We start from the raw sequence: 21,586 nt of genomic DNA, 5'->3' as shown, positions 1-21,586 counted from the left end.
GATGGATCTGGGTTTGTGTATTGAGGCTGTAGGAGTCTGATAAGATACTGATGGATCTGGGTTTGTATATTGAGGCTGTAGGAGTCTGATAAGATACTGATGGATCTGGGTTGTATATTGAGGCTGTAGGAGTCTGATAAGATACTGATGGATCTGGGTTTGTATATTGAGGCTGTAGGAGTCTGATAAGATACTGATGGATCTGGGTTTGTATATTGAGGCTGTAGGAGTCTGATAAGATACTGATGGATCTGGGTTTGTGTATTGAGGCTGTAGGAGTCTGATAAGATACTGATGGCTCTGGGTTGTATATTGAGGCTGTAGGAGTCTGATAAGATACTGATGGATCTGGGTTTGTATATTGAGGCTGTAGGAGTCTGATAAGATACTGATGGATCTGGGTTTGTGTATTGAGACTGTAGGAGTCTGATAAGATACTGATGGATCTGGGTTTGTATATTGAGGCTGTAGGAGTCTGATAAGATACTGATGGATCTGGGTTTGTGTATTGAGACTGTAGGAGTCTGATAAGATACTGATGGATCTGGGTTTGTGTATTGAGACTGTAGGAGTCTGATAAGGTACTGATGGCTCTGGGTTTGTGTATTGAGACTGTAGGAGTCTGATAAGATACTGATGGATCTGGGTTTGTGTATTGAGACTGTAGGAGTCTGATAAGGTACTGATGGCTCTGGGTTTGTGTATTGAGACTGTAGGAGTCTGATAAGGTACTGATGGCTCTGGGTTTGTAGTCCCAGTTGTGGCAGGAGATTTACTGACTGTGATTGGGAAGAGTGGGTGATTAACATGGCGTGGCACAGTAGCAGTGATTTGTCACTTCATGCAATGAAGTCTGAATGACTGAACTGCTATGTGGGCCCACCTTCCGACTGAACTAGTGTGAAAAGGATGCATTTCAAGCCCCTTGTGTTTTTGCAATCATGAGTGATTCCTACTGCAGTCAAATAGTGATCAGTGTGTGTTTTCACTGTGAGTTCAGGAGCTGCTCTTCTGTTCTAGCTGCCTGCTGTAGGCATGTGTTCCGGGGGCTGTATGAGCTAAAGTGTATATTATTAGTAACTGGCAACAGTATCAAGTGCAGAGTGGCAGATTATTTGATGGGGCTGGCTCGTCTATAAAGACACTTTAGATGAGTCTAAGTTACATGTCTGTGTCGGGCAACTAGAACTCGGTCAAACACCTTATCAAAACTTACCTTATCAGGGATGGAAATGAGACTCCCATTGCATAGCAGTTTGATCAGTTCCTGGTTTTAGTACAGCTGAGCTTGTTACCTATACCCCCTGTATCTACTCAAGCTCGTAGTAAAACCTGGAATGGGCAGTAGTCTATGGCAGTGGAGCTGGAGGAGACTTGCTGTTTAACAGTTTCACTGCCCCTCTTAGTTTTTGGTGGTTTGTTTTCACATATGAACCCAATGAGCCCTGAATGTGCAGAGTTTCATTTATCGTGTGTAATGATAATAAAGCCAGCATGCCCAGGGAGATTGAAGATTGATTTATTTGTTTGGCCTCTCTGAGCTGCAGTAGAGAGTGCAGATCCCATTCATCACCACCTCCTGCTGCTGCAGGGACCACAACCGGACCAGGGAGAAAGAAGGCAATATTTTCATAAATGTTTTGCAAAGATTTCTTCAAAAGGATGGTTGCCAGTTTAGTTTTGAATTATGGAATCCTGTTGAATCACTTCAAAAATCTACCAGTGTGATTTACCTTTAATCTCCTACCTTGTTAAAATCCTTGATGAGTTCTACAGCATTATCTCCTGCTGTCATTCTCATCAGGCTAGAAAGACTGTCTGATCTAGCCTGTGCTGCATACATCTATGCAGGGATGGAAATAGACTCCTATTGCATAGCAGTTTCACCCAGTCCAGGTTTTACTACGAGCTTGATTAACCACTACAGGTAACAAGCTCGGGTGAGTCTTATTAAACTCAGTAAAACCAGGAATGGATCACACTGCTATGCAACAGGAGTCTTATTGCCATTCCTGTCTATGGCAGGCAGCTAGAACGAGAGCAGTTGCTGAACTCTGGTGAAAGCACTTCAACACAGCAAATGATACTCTGAGCATGAGAATGAATTGCCACCGATTCACCCTCGAACCGCCGGCTTTGTGCTGCTACCTAGAACCGCCATTTTGACGGGTACATTTTAAACAGCTTTGATATGAAAACGAAACACAAACTATCAGATACAACTCAAAAATTTTATTTATGAACATCATACCTAATATTTGCATAACAAAAACACAGTTTAAATGAAAAAATACATAAGTATTCACCCCCTTGGACTTTTCCACATTTTGTAGTGTTACAACCTGGAATTAAAATCAATTTAATTGGGATTTTTACCATTTGATTTACACAACATACTTAACACTTTTGAAGGTGCAAAATATTTATTGTGACACAAGTTAATTAAACAAAAAAAAAACAACATTTGTTGGTTGCGTAAGTATTCACCCCCCTGAGTCAATACTTGGTAGAAGCACCTTTGGCAGCAATTACAGCTGTGAGTCTTTCTGGGTAAGTCTCTACCAGCTTTGCACATCTGGATCCTGCAATTTTTGCCCATTCTTCTTGGCAAAATTGCTCAAGCTCTGTCAAGATGAATGGGGACCATTAGTGAGCAGCAATTTAAGTCTTGCCACAGATTCTCAGTCGGATTGAGGTCTGGGCTTTGACTGGGCCATTCTAAGACATTCAGGTTCTTGTTTTTAAACCACTCCAGTGTAGCTTTGGCTGTGTGTTTAGGGTCATTGTCCTGCTGGAAGGTGAACCTCCGCCCCAGTCACTGGTCCTCTTGTAGACTGAAACAGGTTTTCCTCTAGAATTTCCCTGTATTTGGCTCCATCCATCTTGCCCTCAATCCTGACCAGTTTCCCTGTCCCTGCTGATGAAAAGCATCCCCATAACACGATGCTTCCACCACCATGCTTCACCGTGGGGATGGTGTTCTCGGAGTGATGAGCAGTGTTGGCTTTGCGCCACACATAGCGTTTTGCGCTAAGGCCAAAAAGTTCAATTTTGGACTCGTCAGACCAGAGAACCTTTTTCCACATGTTTGCTGTGTCTCCCACATGCCTTTTGGCAAAATTCAAACGGGATCTGATATGGGTTTTTTTTCAGCAATGGCTTTCTTCTCGCCACTCTTCCATAAAGCCCAGCTTTGTGGAGCGTCCGGGTTATAGTTGTCCCATGGACGGTTTCTCCCATCTCAGCTGTGGATCTCTCCAGCTCCTTCAGAGTTACCATTGGCCTCTTGCTTGCTTCTCTGACTAATGCCCTCCTTACCTGGTCACTGAGTTTTGGTGGACGGCCTTCTCTAGGCAGAGTCGCGGTTGTGCCATATTCTTTCAATTTTTTAATCATGGATTTAACGGTGCTGTGGGGGATGTTCAAAGTTTGGGATATTTTTTTATAACCCAACCCTGATTGGTGCTTCTCCAGAACTTTATCCTGGACTTGTTTTGATAAATGAAAAACTATAATAAAATAAACATTTCCAAAGAAAATAGTGTAACCAGCTGTAAACTGTTTATATGTAGGCCTACATACACAATTGTAAAATTGAAATAATTATTTATAAAAAAAATAACTCTGTTCCCATTGTGTAACGGGAATGCGCATTCAGGGAAACGTACTTCAAAGTAGCCCCCATATTCGCACAGTCCACACAGATGTAACTCTTATCAACTTGTGTGCATTTACCACATGCTGCTCTTTCACACTGGGCACAGATATCAGACTTTCTATTTTTATTGCATTTGTTTACCTGGCATTGTTTTCTGTTGCGTGTGTCTCTTGATGCGCACTGTAATGTATCCAGGTTGAGCTGCGTTTCCCTGCCGCTTTGCAGTTTTCTGATCGAAATGTTTCTGCCAGCTCCGTGGCTAGCATCATAAGATGATATTTTTCCCGGTGCATGCATTGTACAAAACGAAGGAATTGATGGCTGCCATGTCCAGTACATTTGTAAAATACAGCACCTGGACACACGGTGATTGCTTTCACTGAGTACTAAGTTTTGCACAGATGGTGAAAACTCTCTTCTCGCTTTGTTTACTGTTCAAACCAGGCTATTTTTTTTCTTTTTTCTTATTTTGCTAATTACAGTGAAATAAATTGTCATTGGTAACATTCAACCTTTTCCTAAGCACGGTTACGTCAGCCGAAGTACCACATTGTCACCCAGTCTCTGACCAGCTGGGCGAGTTTCTTCTTTGCACAGGTAGGGGTAGGGTTGGTTTGTCATGTATTGTGTCCAGCGCAGCGACACTGTGCTTTTGTCGGAAACAGCTGTTTGTCCATATAATGTTTAGCTTGAAGCAGGCAATCTGTTTTCAATGAAGTCGTTCCAAATTTCTGATGCCAAGGCAATGTTCCCTGTAAGCTGCGCGCATGCACGGCCGTGCAGCGATCTGGCAGGTGCCAAGCACCAAAAACATCCGGCCGCACAGCACCGCACACGCTCACTTCATAAAATCACAGCACAGCTCTCCTCTAGCTTTAGGACCCTAAAATATATATATCGTTTTTTCTGGATATAAATGCTGCACCGCTGCGGCGGTATCAATGCGTATATCAGCTTGGACATTGAGGAAATCCTATTGGTTAAGAGAAACAAAGAGCTACCTAGCAATAGCCAATCGAGTGTGTTTTAAGACATGCAGTGCCCACCCACTGATCTCTCGACATAGTGTAAAACACTGATGAGAAGACGGCGCTTGCAAATGTATTATTATTATTCATTTGGACTGCATGTTAAGTTACAGCAATGGACACAAAGGTAGGCAGGTGCGACACCGTTGCAAAGTTAAGTGATATTTTTTATAAAAAAACAAACAACAAATGGGAATAAATTGTATATATATATTTTTACATAGAAACATAAATCCCTACAACACAAGTGACCTCACTATCTTAAAACTGAAGATGGCAACATCTCTTAATATAAAAAAATACAAATGCAGAAAAGTTGTTATAGTAGTGCGTGGAGTTTTTGATAACTGCACTGGTGTGTGCTTCCTGCGTTTCTCTTTGATCGGAGATAATACTGTGTAAGTGTAATTAAGAAGACGCTGAAAGGGATGGAAAGTGTGGTCGGACGATGTTAAAACTTTAGTTTATTTAAAACCTTGAACATTTATAGTGCCTTGTTCTTGCTGGTATTTTTGAGTTTATGTGTTGCGTGTGTTGCATTTACTGACAATCACGTTTGCTGGTGATCATTGTTTAATAGGGCTGTTTATATTAACTATGATTAGTCACTTATTTAGTATTGACAGAAAAGTAGTGCTCAAAGAAGTTTGTATTAAAGAATGCAAAGAATGCAGGAACATTGATTGTAGGTTATAGTGGCAATAAAAGCATGTATTTCTGGTGCCCTTGGTGTTGCATTAACTAGTTGCCTAATTTTCCATGACGTCTCTGATATTTTTATAGCACAATTTCTAAGGTTGTTGCATAATTCCTGAGGACTTCTTCTAGTAAGTGGTTGACTAATATTAGCAATAAAAGGTGTGTGTGTGCGCTTGTTCCATTTTCATCGCACTCAGTTTATATCTTATTGCCTTACTAACTAGAAGTGTGGAGTAGTGGTTAGGGCTCTGGACTCCTGACCGGAGGGTCGTGGGTTCAATCCCAGGTGGGGGACACTGCTGCTGTACCCTTGAGCAAGGTACTTTACCTAGATTGCTCCAGTAAAAACCCAACTGTATAAATGGGTAATTGTATGTAAAAATAATGTGATATCTTGTAACAATTGTAAGTCGCCCTGGATAAGGGTGTCTGCTAAGAAATAAATAATATTATTTATTATTAAATAATAATAATAATAATAATAAAGTGTGAGACTAATATTACAAATCTTGCTGGTGCAGGGATGGCAATAAGACACCCATTGCATAGCAGTTTGATCCATTAGGATACACACAAGCTTGTTTCCTATACTGGGGCTAGTAAAGCTCGTAGTAAAACCTGGAATGGGTGAAACTGCTCTGCAATAGGAGTCTTATTGCCATCCCTGTGGTGTTCCCAACCCTCCCCATGTATTATTATTATTATTATTATTAACCTCCCCTAGACAATAAAACTATGCAGCGAAAGGCTTATGAATAGAGCCCCGTGTTTCACAAATACAAAATGGCACGAAATAAAACGAAATGTAAATATACAACAAAATAAAACGAAAAATCATTATAAAGCAAACAGTGTAGCATTTCAGCAGGAGGCAGAAAACGAGAGACGCTTGTTTCTTTTATTCAGCACGCCTTCCTCTCGCAGAGACCACAGCTCTGTCAGCTCCTCAGGTTACAAGACCAACAACAACACCACAGACTGGCTTGTAACCTTAGCCCCGCCCCCTTGTCTTGGCCCTCAGCCGCACACTAGGACCAATGGGAACAGACAAACATCCACACGTTTGTTTCTAAAATGGCTAAACCGTGCAGAACAACTGTGACAAAATAATGTGCAGATTTTGCAACTGTTGGCTGGAATGGGAATCGAAAGATACCGTTGTTAAGCATTAGTTGTTTATTCATTTTGGGGAAAATGTGGCTTGTTTGCTTGTGTTTTGTATTGGTATGTTAATTCTTTATTTCAAGTGATGCAAACTTTGCACTGGAGCAAATGCTGTTTTGGTTTTGAATGGATTTGAATGAACGAATCTGCTTTGCTTGGTGTTTAAATACTGAGAAAGCCCAAGCTTGCTGTACTGTTATACTTGTATACCTCCCCAAGCTTGAAATGCAATTCCAGTTTCATTTTATTTTTTATATAATTGTCTTTGTATAGCGGGCATGGGCTGTATTTACTGTAAATGGGCAGTTAGTGAGGGACTGTACGTTATCGTTACTGACGATCATGAGGAATTATGGTAATTTAATTTTTCTGTGCAAGGTCTGTTTTTGTCAATGTTATAAAAAAAGCAGAAAATGTTTAAGAAAAATGATGTATGTAGTTAAAACATGATTTATACTACAGTATTATTGATACACATCTATTTGAATTGCTTTATTAATGTTTATCTGTAATGAAATGAAATTTGTGAAATTATAAAAAATAAGAATAATTTCACAGGACCCTACTTATAAACTTAATAAAGCCCATGTGAGTCTTTTTTCTTTAAATATTTCTAAACACGAAGGCTAACCTATATTGTCCTAATTTATGACAGTGGTTAAAAGGTTTACATTTTTATGTCCATCCTGCTTGTTTCAGTGCTTTTAAAATGCACTTCCTGATGTCACTTTTATAAAAGGAATCCCAAAGCTTTCAGATGAAGATATTGTCCTGCAGTCCTAACGGCTTCTCTCCTCCTCATTTCAGCTCCCTGTTTCCCATTCGCTGACGCAGCCGTTGCTATGGGCGACTCGGATGCAGAGCCCGCCCCCGGCGAAGCCAGCCAGCCGCAGGGCTCCCCTCCCCTAGACGTGATCTCCGAGGGGGTGGGGGAGCTGGGCCTGGTCATCGACCCCGAGGTGGCCAAGAGAGCCTGCCAGGAAGTGCTGGAGAAGGTCCGGCAGATCCACGGCGGCGTCTCGGAAGAGGAGGAGCCGGAGCTGGTCAACGGCGATACTGACAACGCAGGCCCCCCGCCCGAAATCAGCGAGGAGGAAGTAGCGCTGGCCGGGCCCCGCAACACGGTGAAGAGCGCGCGCCGCCGGCAGAAGAACAATTCGGCCAAGCAGTCGTGGCTCCTGCGGCTCTTCGAGTCCAAGCTGTTCGACATCTCCATGGCCATCTCCTACCTGTACAACTCGAAGGAGCCGGGCGTGCAGGCCTACATCGGCAACCGGCTCTTCAGCTTCCGCCACGACGAGGTGGACTCCTACCTGCCGCAGCTGCTCAACATGTACATCCACATGGACGAAGACGTGGGCGACGCCATCAAACCCTACGTGGTGTACCGCTGCCGGCAGAGCATCAACTTCTCCCTGCAGTGTGCCTGGCTGCTGGGCGCCTTCTCCTCCGACATGCACATCTCCACACAGCGGCACTCGCGCGGGACCAAGCTGCGCAAGGTCATCCTGTCCGACGAGCTGAAGCCGGCCCAGCGCAGGAGGGAGCTGCTACCCCCCGTGGGCCCCGGCGCCGAGCACAGCCTCTCCCCCTCCAAGCGCACGCACCAGAGGTCCAAGTCCGACGCCACCGCCAGCACCAGCCTGAGCAGCAACCTGAAGAGGACAGCCAGCAACCCCAAAGTGGAGAATCAGGACGAGGTAACCATTCCACAGGGGGGGCAGGGTGCCGCACTACATGGCATTGTCATCAGGGTGCAGCACTAATGCATCACAATACATGGCATTGTTCTGATGTGCTACTTGTAGCAAGATCAAAAGGTCATTTAAAGGACAGGAGGAGAGTATGTATCCATACTAACTATAAAACACACTTATTCTTCATTCAAGAACCACTTGGTGATCTGCAGTGAGCTGTGCTGTGCTTTTGGTCTTGTATCACGATACATAGCTCTATTACAGTGGGATATGTCATGTAGGGTGTAACCGCACACAAAGAGGCAGTGGGTCTCAAACCTTTTCTAGTTGGGACTATAGTGACACTGGCCTGGTCCCTGTTTAAGATATACAGATATATTGTATAAGTTCATGTGTACAGTTGACTCAGTCTCTCATACTTTCTGCTACCCCCAGTTTGAGAAGCACTGTGCCTGGGTCACACTAGTGAACCACTGACAAGTGTGTGAGTGCAGTGAATTGATTTGAAACACTGGCGAGTGTGTGCAGTGAATTGATTTGAAGCCAGTTCCTGTATGCGAGTCACTGTCTACGCTGCTTAGTGTCAGCCAGGTGCTAAGCATAGAAAATTTGCTTGGGAATTTGTATGGTAATGTAGATGCTGAGCTCTGTGTGTGTGATCGGTGGTGTTTGCAAAGCAGTACATCCAGTGTGTTGACAATGGAATTAAGGGTGTAATAAAAATAGATCTAGATGCAGAGATATGTATATAGATGAACGTATCTGTATACGTAGATATGAATAAATATATAAATAGAATGCATGCCGTTATGTGCTCCACTTGGATAGAGATTAAATAACACTTGAATGAAGGTAGTTCTGAACCCAGGACTGGCTGCAGGGCTGGTGTGAGTTTCACCCCTGCAGTGTGTACACAGCGCTGAGCTGTTCTAGGCTATATCTAGGAGGGCTCAATGTTGAATGTACTTTTCTACACTGTGTTCATGTGTGCGAGCTGCTTGTTCACAGTCCTGGCTCCTGTACAGTGTGCGGTCTGTGGTACTGATACACCTGGTTATTCCAGTGCTACTTGAAGACCAGCATGGGATGGGATTTTTGGGATGGAATCACTGTAGCTCTTCATTATATTGATTTAATATGATTTCACAAAACATGTGAATGTAAACAGAGTTGTCCCGCTAATCTGTTAATGAATGTGGTCATGAGATCCATTAAACCTACAGAAACTGAGTAAGAGTTACGTGCAAGTATTCAGCAACAGCCCCAGAGCTGGGGTCAGTAGAAAATATTACTAAGATGTACCCCACAATCCAATTTAAAAATACTTACTTTTAAATTAAAACCTTGTAAGAATAATATTGGCTTTGGGGTCAGAGTGAAAATCAACCGCTGTGCTGACGAGCAATAAGAATATGTATTTTGGGAAAGCAACATGACCTCCACAAGAGAATGTGTCTGTCTGTGTGTGTGTGTGTGTGTCTGTGTGTAGCTGTCCGCTTCAGTTGGTCTGTATAGTTTTACCCCTATAAAACAATACCTGCCATAACACTGTCGACAGGGCCCCCAAGGGTAGCCTCGTGACGACTCGGCAAGGTGTTGAAATCATTCTGAAGGGATGCGTGACGATCACCTCCTATTCCTTCAGAGAAGTTGCTGTTTGGAAATCTAGAGACTGCATTCAGTGCCACAACTAGGACATCCCATCTGCTACAATGACTTCTTTCATCACTTTAACCCACTCTGCAACTGTGGAGCCACCGAATACACAATGCTAATCAATGAGGAAGTAACAGATACCGGCAAGTCTTCCTTGTGTATGACCCCAGTCTTATAGGGGCTATAATTGAGGATCTAGCTTTATAACTATAGTATTGCAGAGCATATAGAATCTCAGAAACTGTGCGTGTAGTCACTCACTAGCGATTTGCAAGCAAGGATGTCTATCTGCTTGGTGTGACGATGCACTAACGATACTAAGATCACACTCTGGATGTGACGATACTAAGATCACACTCTGGGTGTGACGATGCACTGACGATACTAAGATCACACTCTGGATGTGACGATACTAAGATCACACTCTGGATGTGACGATACTAAGATCACACTCTGGATGTGACGATACTAAGATCACACTGGATGTGACGATACTAAGATCGTACTCTGGATGTGACGATACTAAGATCGTACTCTGGATGTGACGATACTAAGATCGTACTCTGGATGTGACGATACTAAGATCGTACTCTGGATGTGACGATACTAAGATCGCACTCTGGATGTGACGATACTAAGATCGCACTCTGGATGTGACGATACTAAGATCGCACTCTGGATGTGACGATACTAAGATCGCACTCTGGATGTGACGATACTAAGATCGCACTCTGGATGTGACGATACTAAGATCGCACTCTGGATGTGACGATACTAAGATCGCACTCTGGATGTGACGATACTAAGATCGCACTCTGGATGTGACGATACTAAGATCGCACTCTGGATGTGACGATACTAAGATCGCACTCTGGATGTGACGATACTAAGATCGCACTCTGGATGTGACGATACTAAGATCGCACTCTGGATGTGACGATACTAAGATCGCACTCTGGATGTGACGATACTAAGATCGCACTCTGGATGTGACGATACTAAGATCGCACTCTGGATGTGACGATACTAAGATCGCACTCTGGATGTGACGATACTAAGATCGCACTCTGGATGTGACGATACTAAGATCGCACTCTGGATGTGACGATACTAAGATCGCACTCTGAATGTGACGATACTAAGATCGTACTCTGGATGTGACAATACTAAGATCACACTCTGGGTGTGACGATGCACTGACGATACGAAGATCACACTCTGAGTGTGACAATGCGAGAACGATACTAAGATCACTACGTAATAAGATTGACAAATTCCCATTCAACGCTCTTAATGGGTTTTAAAAGTTGCAAGTCCTGATATAGTTAGACAACATTCACATTGTTTAAACTACAAGCATAGTCATGCAGTACTGAAGGGCCTCTTTCTCAAACAGCATTCACATTGTTTACACTACATGCAGTACTGAAGAGCCTCTTGCAGTCTGGTTAAACCTTTTCTGTTCTTAAATGTCTTTGCTGCTATTCAGTCAGCTAGTTCTCTTGTTTTATGCTACAGTCTCCCTCCTCCCCCCCCCCCCCCCCCCCCCGTAGTAAAATGCATGTATTTTTGCATGGCTCATTTAACCACAGAAAAGCTGCAAAGCTCTGCAGCTTCTTCCTGCAGAGTGGTGTGCAGCAGACCCACAGTGGAGACCTTTCTCCCAGCCAGCAGCCTGCACATTCCCAATGGGCTGAGAGATTGTGCAGCTTCTTCCTGCAGAGTGGTGTGCAGCAGACCCACAGTGGAGACCTTTCTCCCAGCCAGCAGCCTGCACATTCCCAATGGGGTTATAACCCTTGAGATGCATGTCATTGGCAAGAAACAACATTATAAAATCAAGAGGTCATTCGAACAGGACAGAAACAGTCCAAACAATCATAAAAACATTCATTATACAAATAAAACCATAACCAAGTCAAACAATTTCAATTGACACGATCCTGCCCAGAGTCAATATTTACAGGATTTACAGTTCTGGTCAGATTTGTAATAAATATTTGAGTGATTTAAAAAGGCTGTTTTTCTGTTCGAAGGCAAGGAGTTCTGAAGATGAGGTGCTTGATATACAAAGGCACTCTGGCTTGTATTGGATCTACATTGAGGGGTTTTAAAAGCAGGCACATCATTTGAACAGGTAGAATTTCATGTCTCTAACAGAGATGTAAGGTAACTTGGAGCATTTCCAGTGTACACCTTTATGGACTAAACACAAAAAATGAGAGCCTTCTATTCTGTAAATTGAGCCACCCTAAAGTTTCAGAGCGAGTACAGTGGTGCTGGTTCCAGTGTGCATTCAGTATCAATCCTGCAGCACTGTTATAGATGGGAACAGCTTTGTCAGAACTGTAGGGATGCGCTCCTGTAAATGAATCGGCACTATTTAAAGGAATGTGTGTCCCGGAGAGTCCTGAACACCAGGAGCAGAGAGCTGCTCTTCTCTCTGTCTCTAAGCAGCAGAAACGAAGCAGTGAACTCAAAAGGATCTTATCCACGTGGCTCCACCCCTCCCCCATTACTGGCTCCGGGCTTGTGAACTCTGCTGTGTCACATATCTCTCTCGCCCTCTCTCGATGACATCACTCTTTGTGCTTGCCCATCCCCACGGCAACAATTGTCAGTGACTTCATTCATCCCAGCTGCTGCGCTGTGCTTCAATGGACAGAGATCTCTGTATAAAGGTTGCATGGCTAGTGTGGGGAGCTGTGTTTCATTTCAGCTTAAGACTCCTCTGTATCCAATATTAAACTGGGGCTCCATCTGCGGTCTACAAGCAAAACTGCAGCACAAAGGTCAACAATCCTGTTTATTGTAGGATTCACAGTTTACCCCCCCCATAGATAGACACTGCTGTACCTGTTATTCCACAACTGGCTTGATTCTGACTAGAACAGTTCAGATTGGTTTGATCTCCTGCTGCTAGAAACTAGGCCAGATCACTGCAGTGGCTCTGTGTCCATACTGTTCTTTTTAAAAACAGAAGTTGGAACCGTTGTTTTAAGCAGGGACTCCTTTTTTTACCCTAAAGGTGATGTGCCTCTCCTGCTGTGTGTGGTTCTGGTCTCTAGACCGTCTCTTGACTATCGACCGCCCCTTTTCTAGTTCGCCTGGGGATCTCCGACCGCCCCTTTTCTAGATCGCCTGGGGATCTCTGACCGCCCCTTTTCTAGATCGCCTGGTGACCTTTACCCGCCCCCTTCCCGTCCTGTCATGTGGAAGTGCTGAGGATGAGCTTGTGATCAGCGCAGAAGAAAATCATCGAGACTGTCACTACTGTAAACTAAGAAACAGCAGGGCCTTTTAAATGGATAGTGTATTGTTGTGGGTCGTGTATCGAGCATGTTGATTAGTGGTATTTGCTGCCCTTTTACCCCACTCTGACTGCCTAGACTGGCATTGAGTGTAGTACCAGTGTAGGCAGCCATCATTGCTGAAACCTGCTCTTAGGGGTAAAATGAAAACATGGAGAGGTGCAGTCAGAAAGCAGTGTCCTAGTCTCTACCACACAGGTAATAATCACATGGAGAGGTGCAGTCAGAAAGCAGTGTCCTAGTCGCTATCACACAGGTAATAATCACATGGAGAGGTGCAGTCAGAAAGCAGCGTCCTAGTCGCTATCACACAGCTAATAATCACATGGAGAGGTGCAGTCAGAAAGCAGCGTCCTAGTCGCTATCACACAGGTAATAATCACATGGAGAGGTGCAGTCAGAAAGCAGTGTCCTAGTCGCTATCACACAGCTAATAATCACATGGAGAGGTGCAGTCAGAAAGCAGTGTCCTAGTCGCTATCACACAGGTAATAATCACATGGAGAGGTGCAGTCAGAAAGCAGTGTCCTAATCGCTATCACACAGCTAATAATCACATGGAGAGGTGCAGTCAGAAAGCAGCGTCCTAGTCGCTATCACACAGGTAATAATCACATGGAGAGGTGCAGTCAGAAAGCAGCGTCCTAGTCGCTATCACACAGGTAATAATCACATGGAGAGGTGCAGTCAGAAAGCAGTGTCCTAGTCGCTATCACACAGGTAATAATCACATGGAGAGGTGCAGTCAGAAAGCAGTGTCCTAGTCGCTGTCACACAGGTAATAATCACATGGAGAGGTGCAGTCAGAAAGCAGTGTCCTAGTCGCTATCACACAGGTAATAATCACATGGAGAGGTGCAGTCAGAAAGCAGCGTCCTAGTCGCTATCACACAGGTAATAATCACATGGAGAGGTGCAGTCAGAAAGCAGTGTCCTAGTCGCTATCACACAGGTAATAATCACATGGAGAGGTGCAGTCAGAAAGCAGTGTCCTAGTCGCTATCACACAGGTAATAATCACATGGAGAGGTGCAGTCAGAAAGCAGTGTCCTAGTCGCTATCACACAGGTAATAATCACATGGAGAGGTGCAGTCAGAAAGCAGTGTCCTAGTCGCTATCACACAGGTAATAATCACATGGAGAGGTGCAGTCAGAAAGCAGTGTCCTAGTCGCTATCACACAGCTAATAATCACATGGAGAGGTGCAGTCAGAAAGCAGTGTCCTAGTCGCTATCACACAGGTAATAATCACATGGAGAGGTGCAGTCAGAAAGCAGTGTCCTAGTCGCTATCACACAGGTAATAATCACATGGAGAGGTGCAGTCAGAAAGCAGTGTCCTAGTCGCTATCACACAGGTAATAATCACATGGAGAGGTGCAGTCAGAAAGCAGTGTCCTAGTCGCTGTCACACAGGTAATAATCACATGGAGAGGTGCAGTCAGAAAGCAGTGTCCTAGTCGCTATCACACAGGTAATAATCACATGGAGAGGTGCAGTCAGAAAGCAGTGTCCTAGTCGCTATCACACAGCTAATAATCACATGGAGAGGTGCAGTCAGAAAGCAGTGTCCTAGTCGCTATCACACAGGTAATAATCACATGGAGAGGTGCAGTCAGAAAGCAGTGTCCTAGTCGCTATCACACAGGTAATAATCACATGGAGAGGTGCAGTCAGAAAGCAGTGTCCTAGTCGCTATCACACAGGTAATAATCACATGGAGAGGTGCAGTCAGAAAGCAGTGTCCTAGTCGCTATCACACAGGTAATAATCACATGGAGAGGTGCAGTCAGAAAGCAGTGTCCTAGTCGCTATCACACAGGTAATAATCACATGGAGAGGTGCAGTCAGAAAGCAGTGTCCTAGTCGCTATCACACAGGTAATAATCACATGGAGAGGTGCAGTCAGAAAGCAGTGTCCTAGTCGCTGTCACACAGGTAATAATCATATGGAGAGGTGCAGTCAGAAAGCAGTGTCCTAGTCGCTATCACACAGCTAATAATCACATGGAGAGGTGCAGTCAGAAAGCAGTGTCCTAGTCGCTATCACACAGCTAATAATCACATGGAGAGGTGCAGTCAGAAAGCAGTGTCCTAATCGCTATCACACAGGTAATAATCACATGGAGAGGTGCAGTCAGAAAGCAGTGTCCTAGTCGCTGTCACACAGGTAATAATGCATCAACAATGTTTTATTATTGAGAGTGAAAATAAAAACTAGATTACATTTCTCATAAATACTATATTATGATGCAGTAGGATAAATGTATTATTAAAAAGCAATATTTAGCTATTTCTCATTACAAACTCCTAGTAAAACCAGGAATCGATCAAACTGCTATACAATGGGAGGCTTATTCCCATCTCTACTATACAGAGGCCTCTATTAAGGCCAACTAAGGGACCAAGAAAATGTGGTCCTAATTGTGGCCCTAATACTGAAGCTCCCATATATGCACAGTGTTGAGAACCAAGCCACGCTGTCCTGTCCTGTCCTGTCCTGTCCTGTCCTGTCCTGTCCAAAACTGGCCCAGTATTGGGTTTTTTTGTGTGTTTTTTCCATTAGTCACCTTCTACACAGCCCTTCCTGTAATGCAAATAAAACCTCTTCGGGCTCATTGCATCTGGTAAGCCGCAGTGCTCTCAGGTAGCAAAGGGAAGCTTGCACTAGAAGGTGCGCTTATAACAATCGGGTTCTCCTCTCTCTTCCCTTTACACCAGGAGGTCCCCGGTTCAAATCCCACCTCAGCCACTGACTCCTTGTGTGACCCTGAGCAAGTCACTTAACCTCCTTGTGCTCCGTCTTTCTGGTGGGACGTAATTGTAAGTGACTCTGCAGCTGATGCGTAGTTCACACACCCTAGTCTTTGTAAGTCGCCTTTGATAAAGGCGTCTGCTAAATAAACAAATAATAATAAATAATAATAACAGTCCTTGTGATGAACTATAGATGCATCTTGCAGCGCTCGAGTAGATGTTGCTGTGAACCTTGCTGAGCTTAAACTTTAAAATTACTTTCAAGGTTGTAGAAAAAAGAAGTGGCATGCAGGGATGGAAATAAGACTCCCATTGCATTTGATCCGTTCCTGGTTATACTACAGAGATGCCAAGGGTAAGCTGTCCTAAAGAGTGAGATTCAAGGCCAAAGAGAGACTTTCCAGTGTGTGTTAGGTCATTGCTTAAGACAGGGACTCTCATCTTTGGTCCTTGGTGACATCCAATAGTCCAAGTTTTTAATCCAACCAGCACTTAATAGTTTGTTTTTAAATGTACACTACTTAATACTGCATATGAAACCCTTCAATCAGCTAAATGAATTCATATGTAACCCTCAGTAATACAGTCTGCAGGCACATGCTACATAAAAACAGAATTTGATTTATATATTCCCAGGACAATTGGCAGCTTTGACTTAAATAATATACATAATAAGAAACTTGTGTACCTACTGTTCATAAGCTACTTCTCTCACGCGATTTTTAAGAACATATTGTGTGGTAGAAAGGTATAATCCTTATGCAGCTGTATTTTCTTTATGATGCTGTAGCAGTATTACCATCTTGGCAAAACCGAGCATGCAACGCAATTGTTTTGTTTAGCATTGGGACAAATACACAGCTTCAATTCTAATGTATTTTCTATTCACGTCACAGAATTTATAAATGACGGTCTAGAAACTACCATGCAAATGAAACCACTGCATCAATGAGGTGTGGAATAAATAAAAACACACATTATTATACTTTCTTCAAATTAGTGTTCAAACTATTTTCTAGAGTTATTCCAAGCTCTAAGGCCCCGGAACTGTATTGTCTCTTGCAGCGCCTGAGTAAAAATAATTTATATACACACACTATACTGTACTGCACTGACAATGCGTCAGATAAGCTTAGGAATGCCTGTGAGCGTGTGATAGCATGCGAATGTGTGAGTCTCACGCCCAATGCGAGAGACTTGACAAGTCTGTTACTGTGAGTTTAATAAGACACACCTAAGCTTACCTATACACTGTGGCTAATCAAGCTCATAGTAAAACCTGGAATGGTCGAGACTGCTGTGCAGTAGGAGTCTTATTTCCATCCCTGGAATGAGTCCTGCATGGGTGAGGGAATGTCATTTTGTACACCATATTGTTGTATCTTTTTTGAGGGGGGTTATTTTATCAGTACGTCGGCAGATACTGCTTAATTGTCTCTTATTAATACCATTAAATACATTAAAACATAAAGATCCATTGGACTGCAATGAGACAATTTAGCGGGATTTAATGTGACAGTAATTGGGTCAGCCCCTGTTTAAGATCATTAAAACAGACCCAAGATCTCTCAAGCACTTTTGAGTTTTTTCCCCATTTCAAAAAATAGGAATTAAAGGACTCATTTAAAAAAAATATAAAATTATAAGTAAATAAATATCTGGGAGCCCGGTTTGGAGAGCTGGTGTGCCGGTGTCATAGGAAATAAGTTGATCGTACTAGACTGTGTATGTTGATCGTACTAGACTGTGTATGTTGATCGTACTAGACTGTGTGTGTTGATCGTACTAGACTGTGTGTGTTGATTGTACTAGACTGTGTGTGTTGATCGTACTAGACTGTGTGTGTTGATCGTACTAGACTGTGTGTGTTGATCGTACTAGACTGTGTGTGTTGATCGTACTAGACTGTGTGTGTTGATCGTACTAGACTGTGTATGTTGGTGCGTGTTTGTGCCACTGTCTTCATATAAACTTCAAAATGTGTGATCGACTATTTCTATGGTAAACTGTTTTAAACCCCTGTCTTTTTATGTTTCTATAACATCAATGTCAATCAGATGTAGTTTATGTGTGATCGACTGTTTCTATGGTAAACTGTTTTAAACCCCTGTCTTTTTATGTTTCTATAACATCGATGTCAATCTGATGTAGTTTATGTGTGATCGCGGAGATTTATTTATATATTAAATGATTTTACACGTCAAAATGTTGTCAATCTTTAATCGAAATTAAAATGTTTCAGTAATATAATCTGATGACATGCTGCATCCATAATATTAGTATGACAAGGTCGTATTTTTACATTTTAATATTAGTATAGCTGTAACTTTACTACAGTTTAGATGTGGCAAAACGTAGGCCTACACTGAGAGTTAAAAAAAAAAAAAAAAAAAAAAGGTTTTTAGGATTGTGGTTTTTAAATTAGGATAGGGTCAAGAAAATTAACCACAAATAGTCAGACGAAAGTTTTTTTTAGAAGGAATTGTCGTATTCTCAGGTTGGGAATAAAAAAAAAAATACGTTGACATAAATGACATATTCTTCGTAAACGTGACAATTGTATTCCTTGCAGTAATATATAGTATTACTGAGGGATAAGATCTGTGAGGAAGAGAGATCATACAGTATGTGTATATCTCTCTTCCTCACAGATTTTAAATCGTGATAAATCACTTTAGTTAAATCACTTTATATGATTTTAAATCGTGATAAATCACTTTAGTTCAATATACTATATCTCTTTCTCATTATATGTCTTGCATGGTTGTGCACTACAGGAATTTACCATTTTTAAAATCATGCTGATCTACAGTAGCCTATATACTGAATGATCTTTGTTTCTTACAATAGCTATCTGGGTTGGTATTGAACTACAGGCATTTACCACGGTTTAGTAAAGACTCTTTAGTTTTTATTTACTTCATGTATTGTTCTTCCCAGAGTTGTAATTGAAATGCATGCACTATGATAACCAGTCTCCTGTTCGTTTTCTGTCCTAATTATACAAAGTACTGTATGTAAAAATAAATGAAAGAACAAATATAAAATAATAATAATGTATAGCAACGTTTTTCAAGTACATCATGTGATTGATGTGCACCGTGGCCTAGTTAGTATCGCAGCATGGAGCTTAATTTTTTCCATGATTGAAACTCATGCTTTAACTTTTGGACAATCGCTTGCATACCTGCTGTCCAAACTGTAGTGCGTCCCAAAACAAAAACACCTCCAGAAATTCAAAATAACGTTAATACACAACACATTTTGCTAGTTAACGTTTGTTACACAAACAGAAATACACAATCAGAAACACACAATCATACAATTCATTTTAAATTATTTATTTGCTGCTAATGTATATTACAGTGATATTCACATTCCCTTATCTAGCGTAATACTGTTGAATATATCCGATCTACATGTTAATGTAAATTATACATACAAAAGTCATTTTTAAATTATGCATTTTTGTTTGGCTAATATATCGGCTCTAAAGTGATATTCACATCATCTTATCTAGCAGCATACTGCCGAATTAATCCGATCTACTAATTGATATAAATTATACTTACAAAATTAATTTTAAATTATTTATTGTTCATTTAATATATCCGATCAGCTTCCTGGCTCGATCAACTTATTTCCTAGCCTAGGCTCGTTTACATTAGAAACAATGGAACCTCCCCTTTAAATTCTAGAGCTTGATCAACTTATTTCCTGGGACACCGGTGCAGTGTTAGCGGCTCGCTTCTTGGTGTGTAAGATTGAAAGAAATTCATGTTTTGTCTTTTTGTCTCGCCCCCACCTTCTGTCTCACCCCAGTCTTCTGTTTCCCAGGAGCTGACCTCCAGCACAGACCGTCTTGATAATATTGGCTCCTCAGTAAGTGCGGCCCTGGTGGTTGGTGGCTGGTGGCTGGTTGGCTTCTATCTTGCATACACTGCTGCTCAGTAGCATTGACGCCCTCCACTCACTGAGCAGCGACGCATTTCAGCAATGCAATTGAAACATCAAGGTTCTTTTTCCATAGTCCACTTGTTTTCCAGTTCTGAGTTGATCTGTTTTTGATATAGCCTGTGTCACATATGCAGCTAGAGCTGCTCCTGTTGAAAGCAGCTGAACACAGTGTATCGAACAGTCCAGTCCAACGCAGTGTGTGCGTGACTGCAGTGAGAGCCTCCGTACAATAGAGGCAGCAGCACTGTAGTGTAAACGTAGACTTGTAATTGAAGCTGCTTGCTGAGTTTAATGAACCAGTAACAGCACAGGGCCCTGAGGATACACAATGTGAACACACATGATGACTTCTGAGCACCGCTCTGCAAATACACTGGCAATACTTCGACTGACCAGACAGAGTGCTGTGTGGGCTGACAGGAGGAAACCATTCAATTGGGTTACTTGCGTATTACTGACCCTGTATTGTGCTGAGAATCTTTGAGTTTATTTGTTTTTCAGAATATGAAAACAGTTCAAATCCCTGTGTTAAACTGCATTGCTGCCTGGTTGGTTTTTCTTTTTTTTCATTTTTTTTTCAATCCTTTTCTTGTGGAGATGAATTCAGTTTCTGGGTCATGCTTATGCCGGTGGCTTTGGGGTGCTGGGTTGATAGGGAAGCAGGAGTTCTTTAATTAGGCTCCAAATAAATCGGGAACAGCTCCGCTCTGTACAGCAATGAAACTCCTCCTAGACATGAGGGACGCTATTTATAAATCTTGGCTTGTTCCCCTTTTTAAGGCTGTTTTAATCAAAACTATGCAATACAGAGGTTCCTCCTACTAGACTGCAAATGCTAGTAACCACTGGCACCACAGTGCCACCTGGGCAGTTTTTAGTGCAATTTTAGTCTGTTTTTTTAGTGTGTGTGTGTGAAGACAACAGCAAGAAAAATAACACAATAAACTGTTTAGAACACTAATGGAACAATGCGTCCACGTTCTGTACTGTACACACGTCACGCTTACACGTTCTGTACTGTACACACGTCACGCTTACACGTTCTGCACTGCATGTGCATCACACGTACTGGACACGCGTCACACTTGCACATTCTGTACTGTACATGCGTCATACGTACTGGACACGCACCGCGCTTACACATTCTGCACTGGACACGCGCCACACTTACACGTTCTGCACTGGACGCGCGCCATGCTTTACAATCATACAGATATCCAGAGAGCTGTTCCAGGTGTCATAACCCTTGGTAAGGACGTTGCTTCAAGGATGTGCAGCATGTCAGTGATATTCCTACTGAACCAGCTCAGGATCTGCTTGTTTTCATCATACTGCTGGCTCTTCACTTTGCACTGCCAGCTATGTGTGCAGCTCACATGCTTGTTCTCTATGCTGTGAGGGGGGTGCTGCTCACAGGCTTGTTCTCTATACTGTGAGGGGGGGGGTGCTGCTCACAGGCTTGTTCTCTATACTGTGGGGGGGGGGGGGGGTGCTGCTCACAGGCTTGTTCTGTATGGGGGGGGTGCTGCTCACAGGCTTGTTCTCTATGGGGGTGCTGCTCACAGGCTTGTTCTGTATGGGGGGGGTGCTGCTCACAGGCTTGTTCTCTATACTGTGAGGGGGGTGCTGCTCACTGGCTTGTTCTCTATACTGTGGGGG

The 21,586-nt window shown here is 42.8% G+C and overlaps 1 protein-coding gene across 3 annotated transcripts in view; it reads left to right on the top strand.

Annotated features, from left to right (window-relative positions):
• The window catches only part of LOC117395512 (phosphatidylinositol 4-kinase beta), a 51,039-nt gene that overhangs the window by 11,647 nt on the left and 17,806 nt on the right, over window positions 1-21,586 (top strand). Inside the window, exons 2-3 of one of the 3 annotated variants that reach the window (XM_059007347.1) lie at window positions 7,357-8,249; window positions 19,808-19,852. In XM_059007347.1, the coding sequence (XP_058863330.1) occupies window positions 7,392-8,249; window positions 19,808-19,852 (903 nt within the window). In that variant the 5' untranslated portion in view covers window positions 7,357-7,391. Of the gene's footprint in view, window positions 1-7,356; window positions 8,250-19,792; window positions 19,853-21,586 lie in introns of all 3 variants that reach the window. The other 2 variants (XM_059007346.1, XM_059007348.1) reach the window with 2 other exon arrangements.

Source organism: Acipenser ruthenus, chromosome 35, assembly GCF_902713425.1.
Source record: "Acipenser ruthenus chromosome 35, fAciRut3.2 maternal haplotype, whole genome shotgun sequence".
Lineage (NCBI taxonomy): Eukaryota > Metazoa > Chordata > Actinopteri > Acipenseriformes > Acipenseridae > Acipenser > Acipenser ruthenus.
The sequence above is the reverse complement of the archived record's forward strand: the minus strand, read 5'-3'. Positions and strand labels throughout refer to the sequence as shown.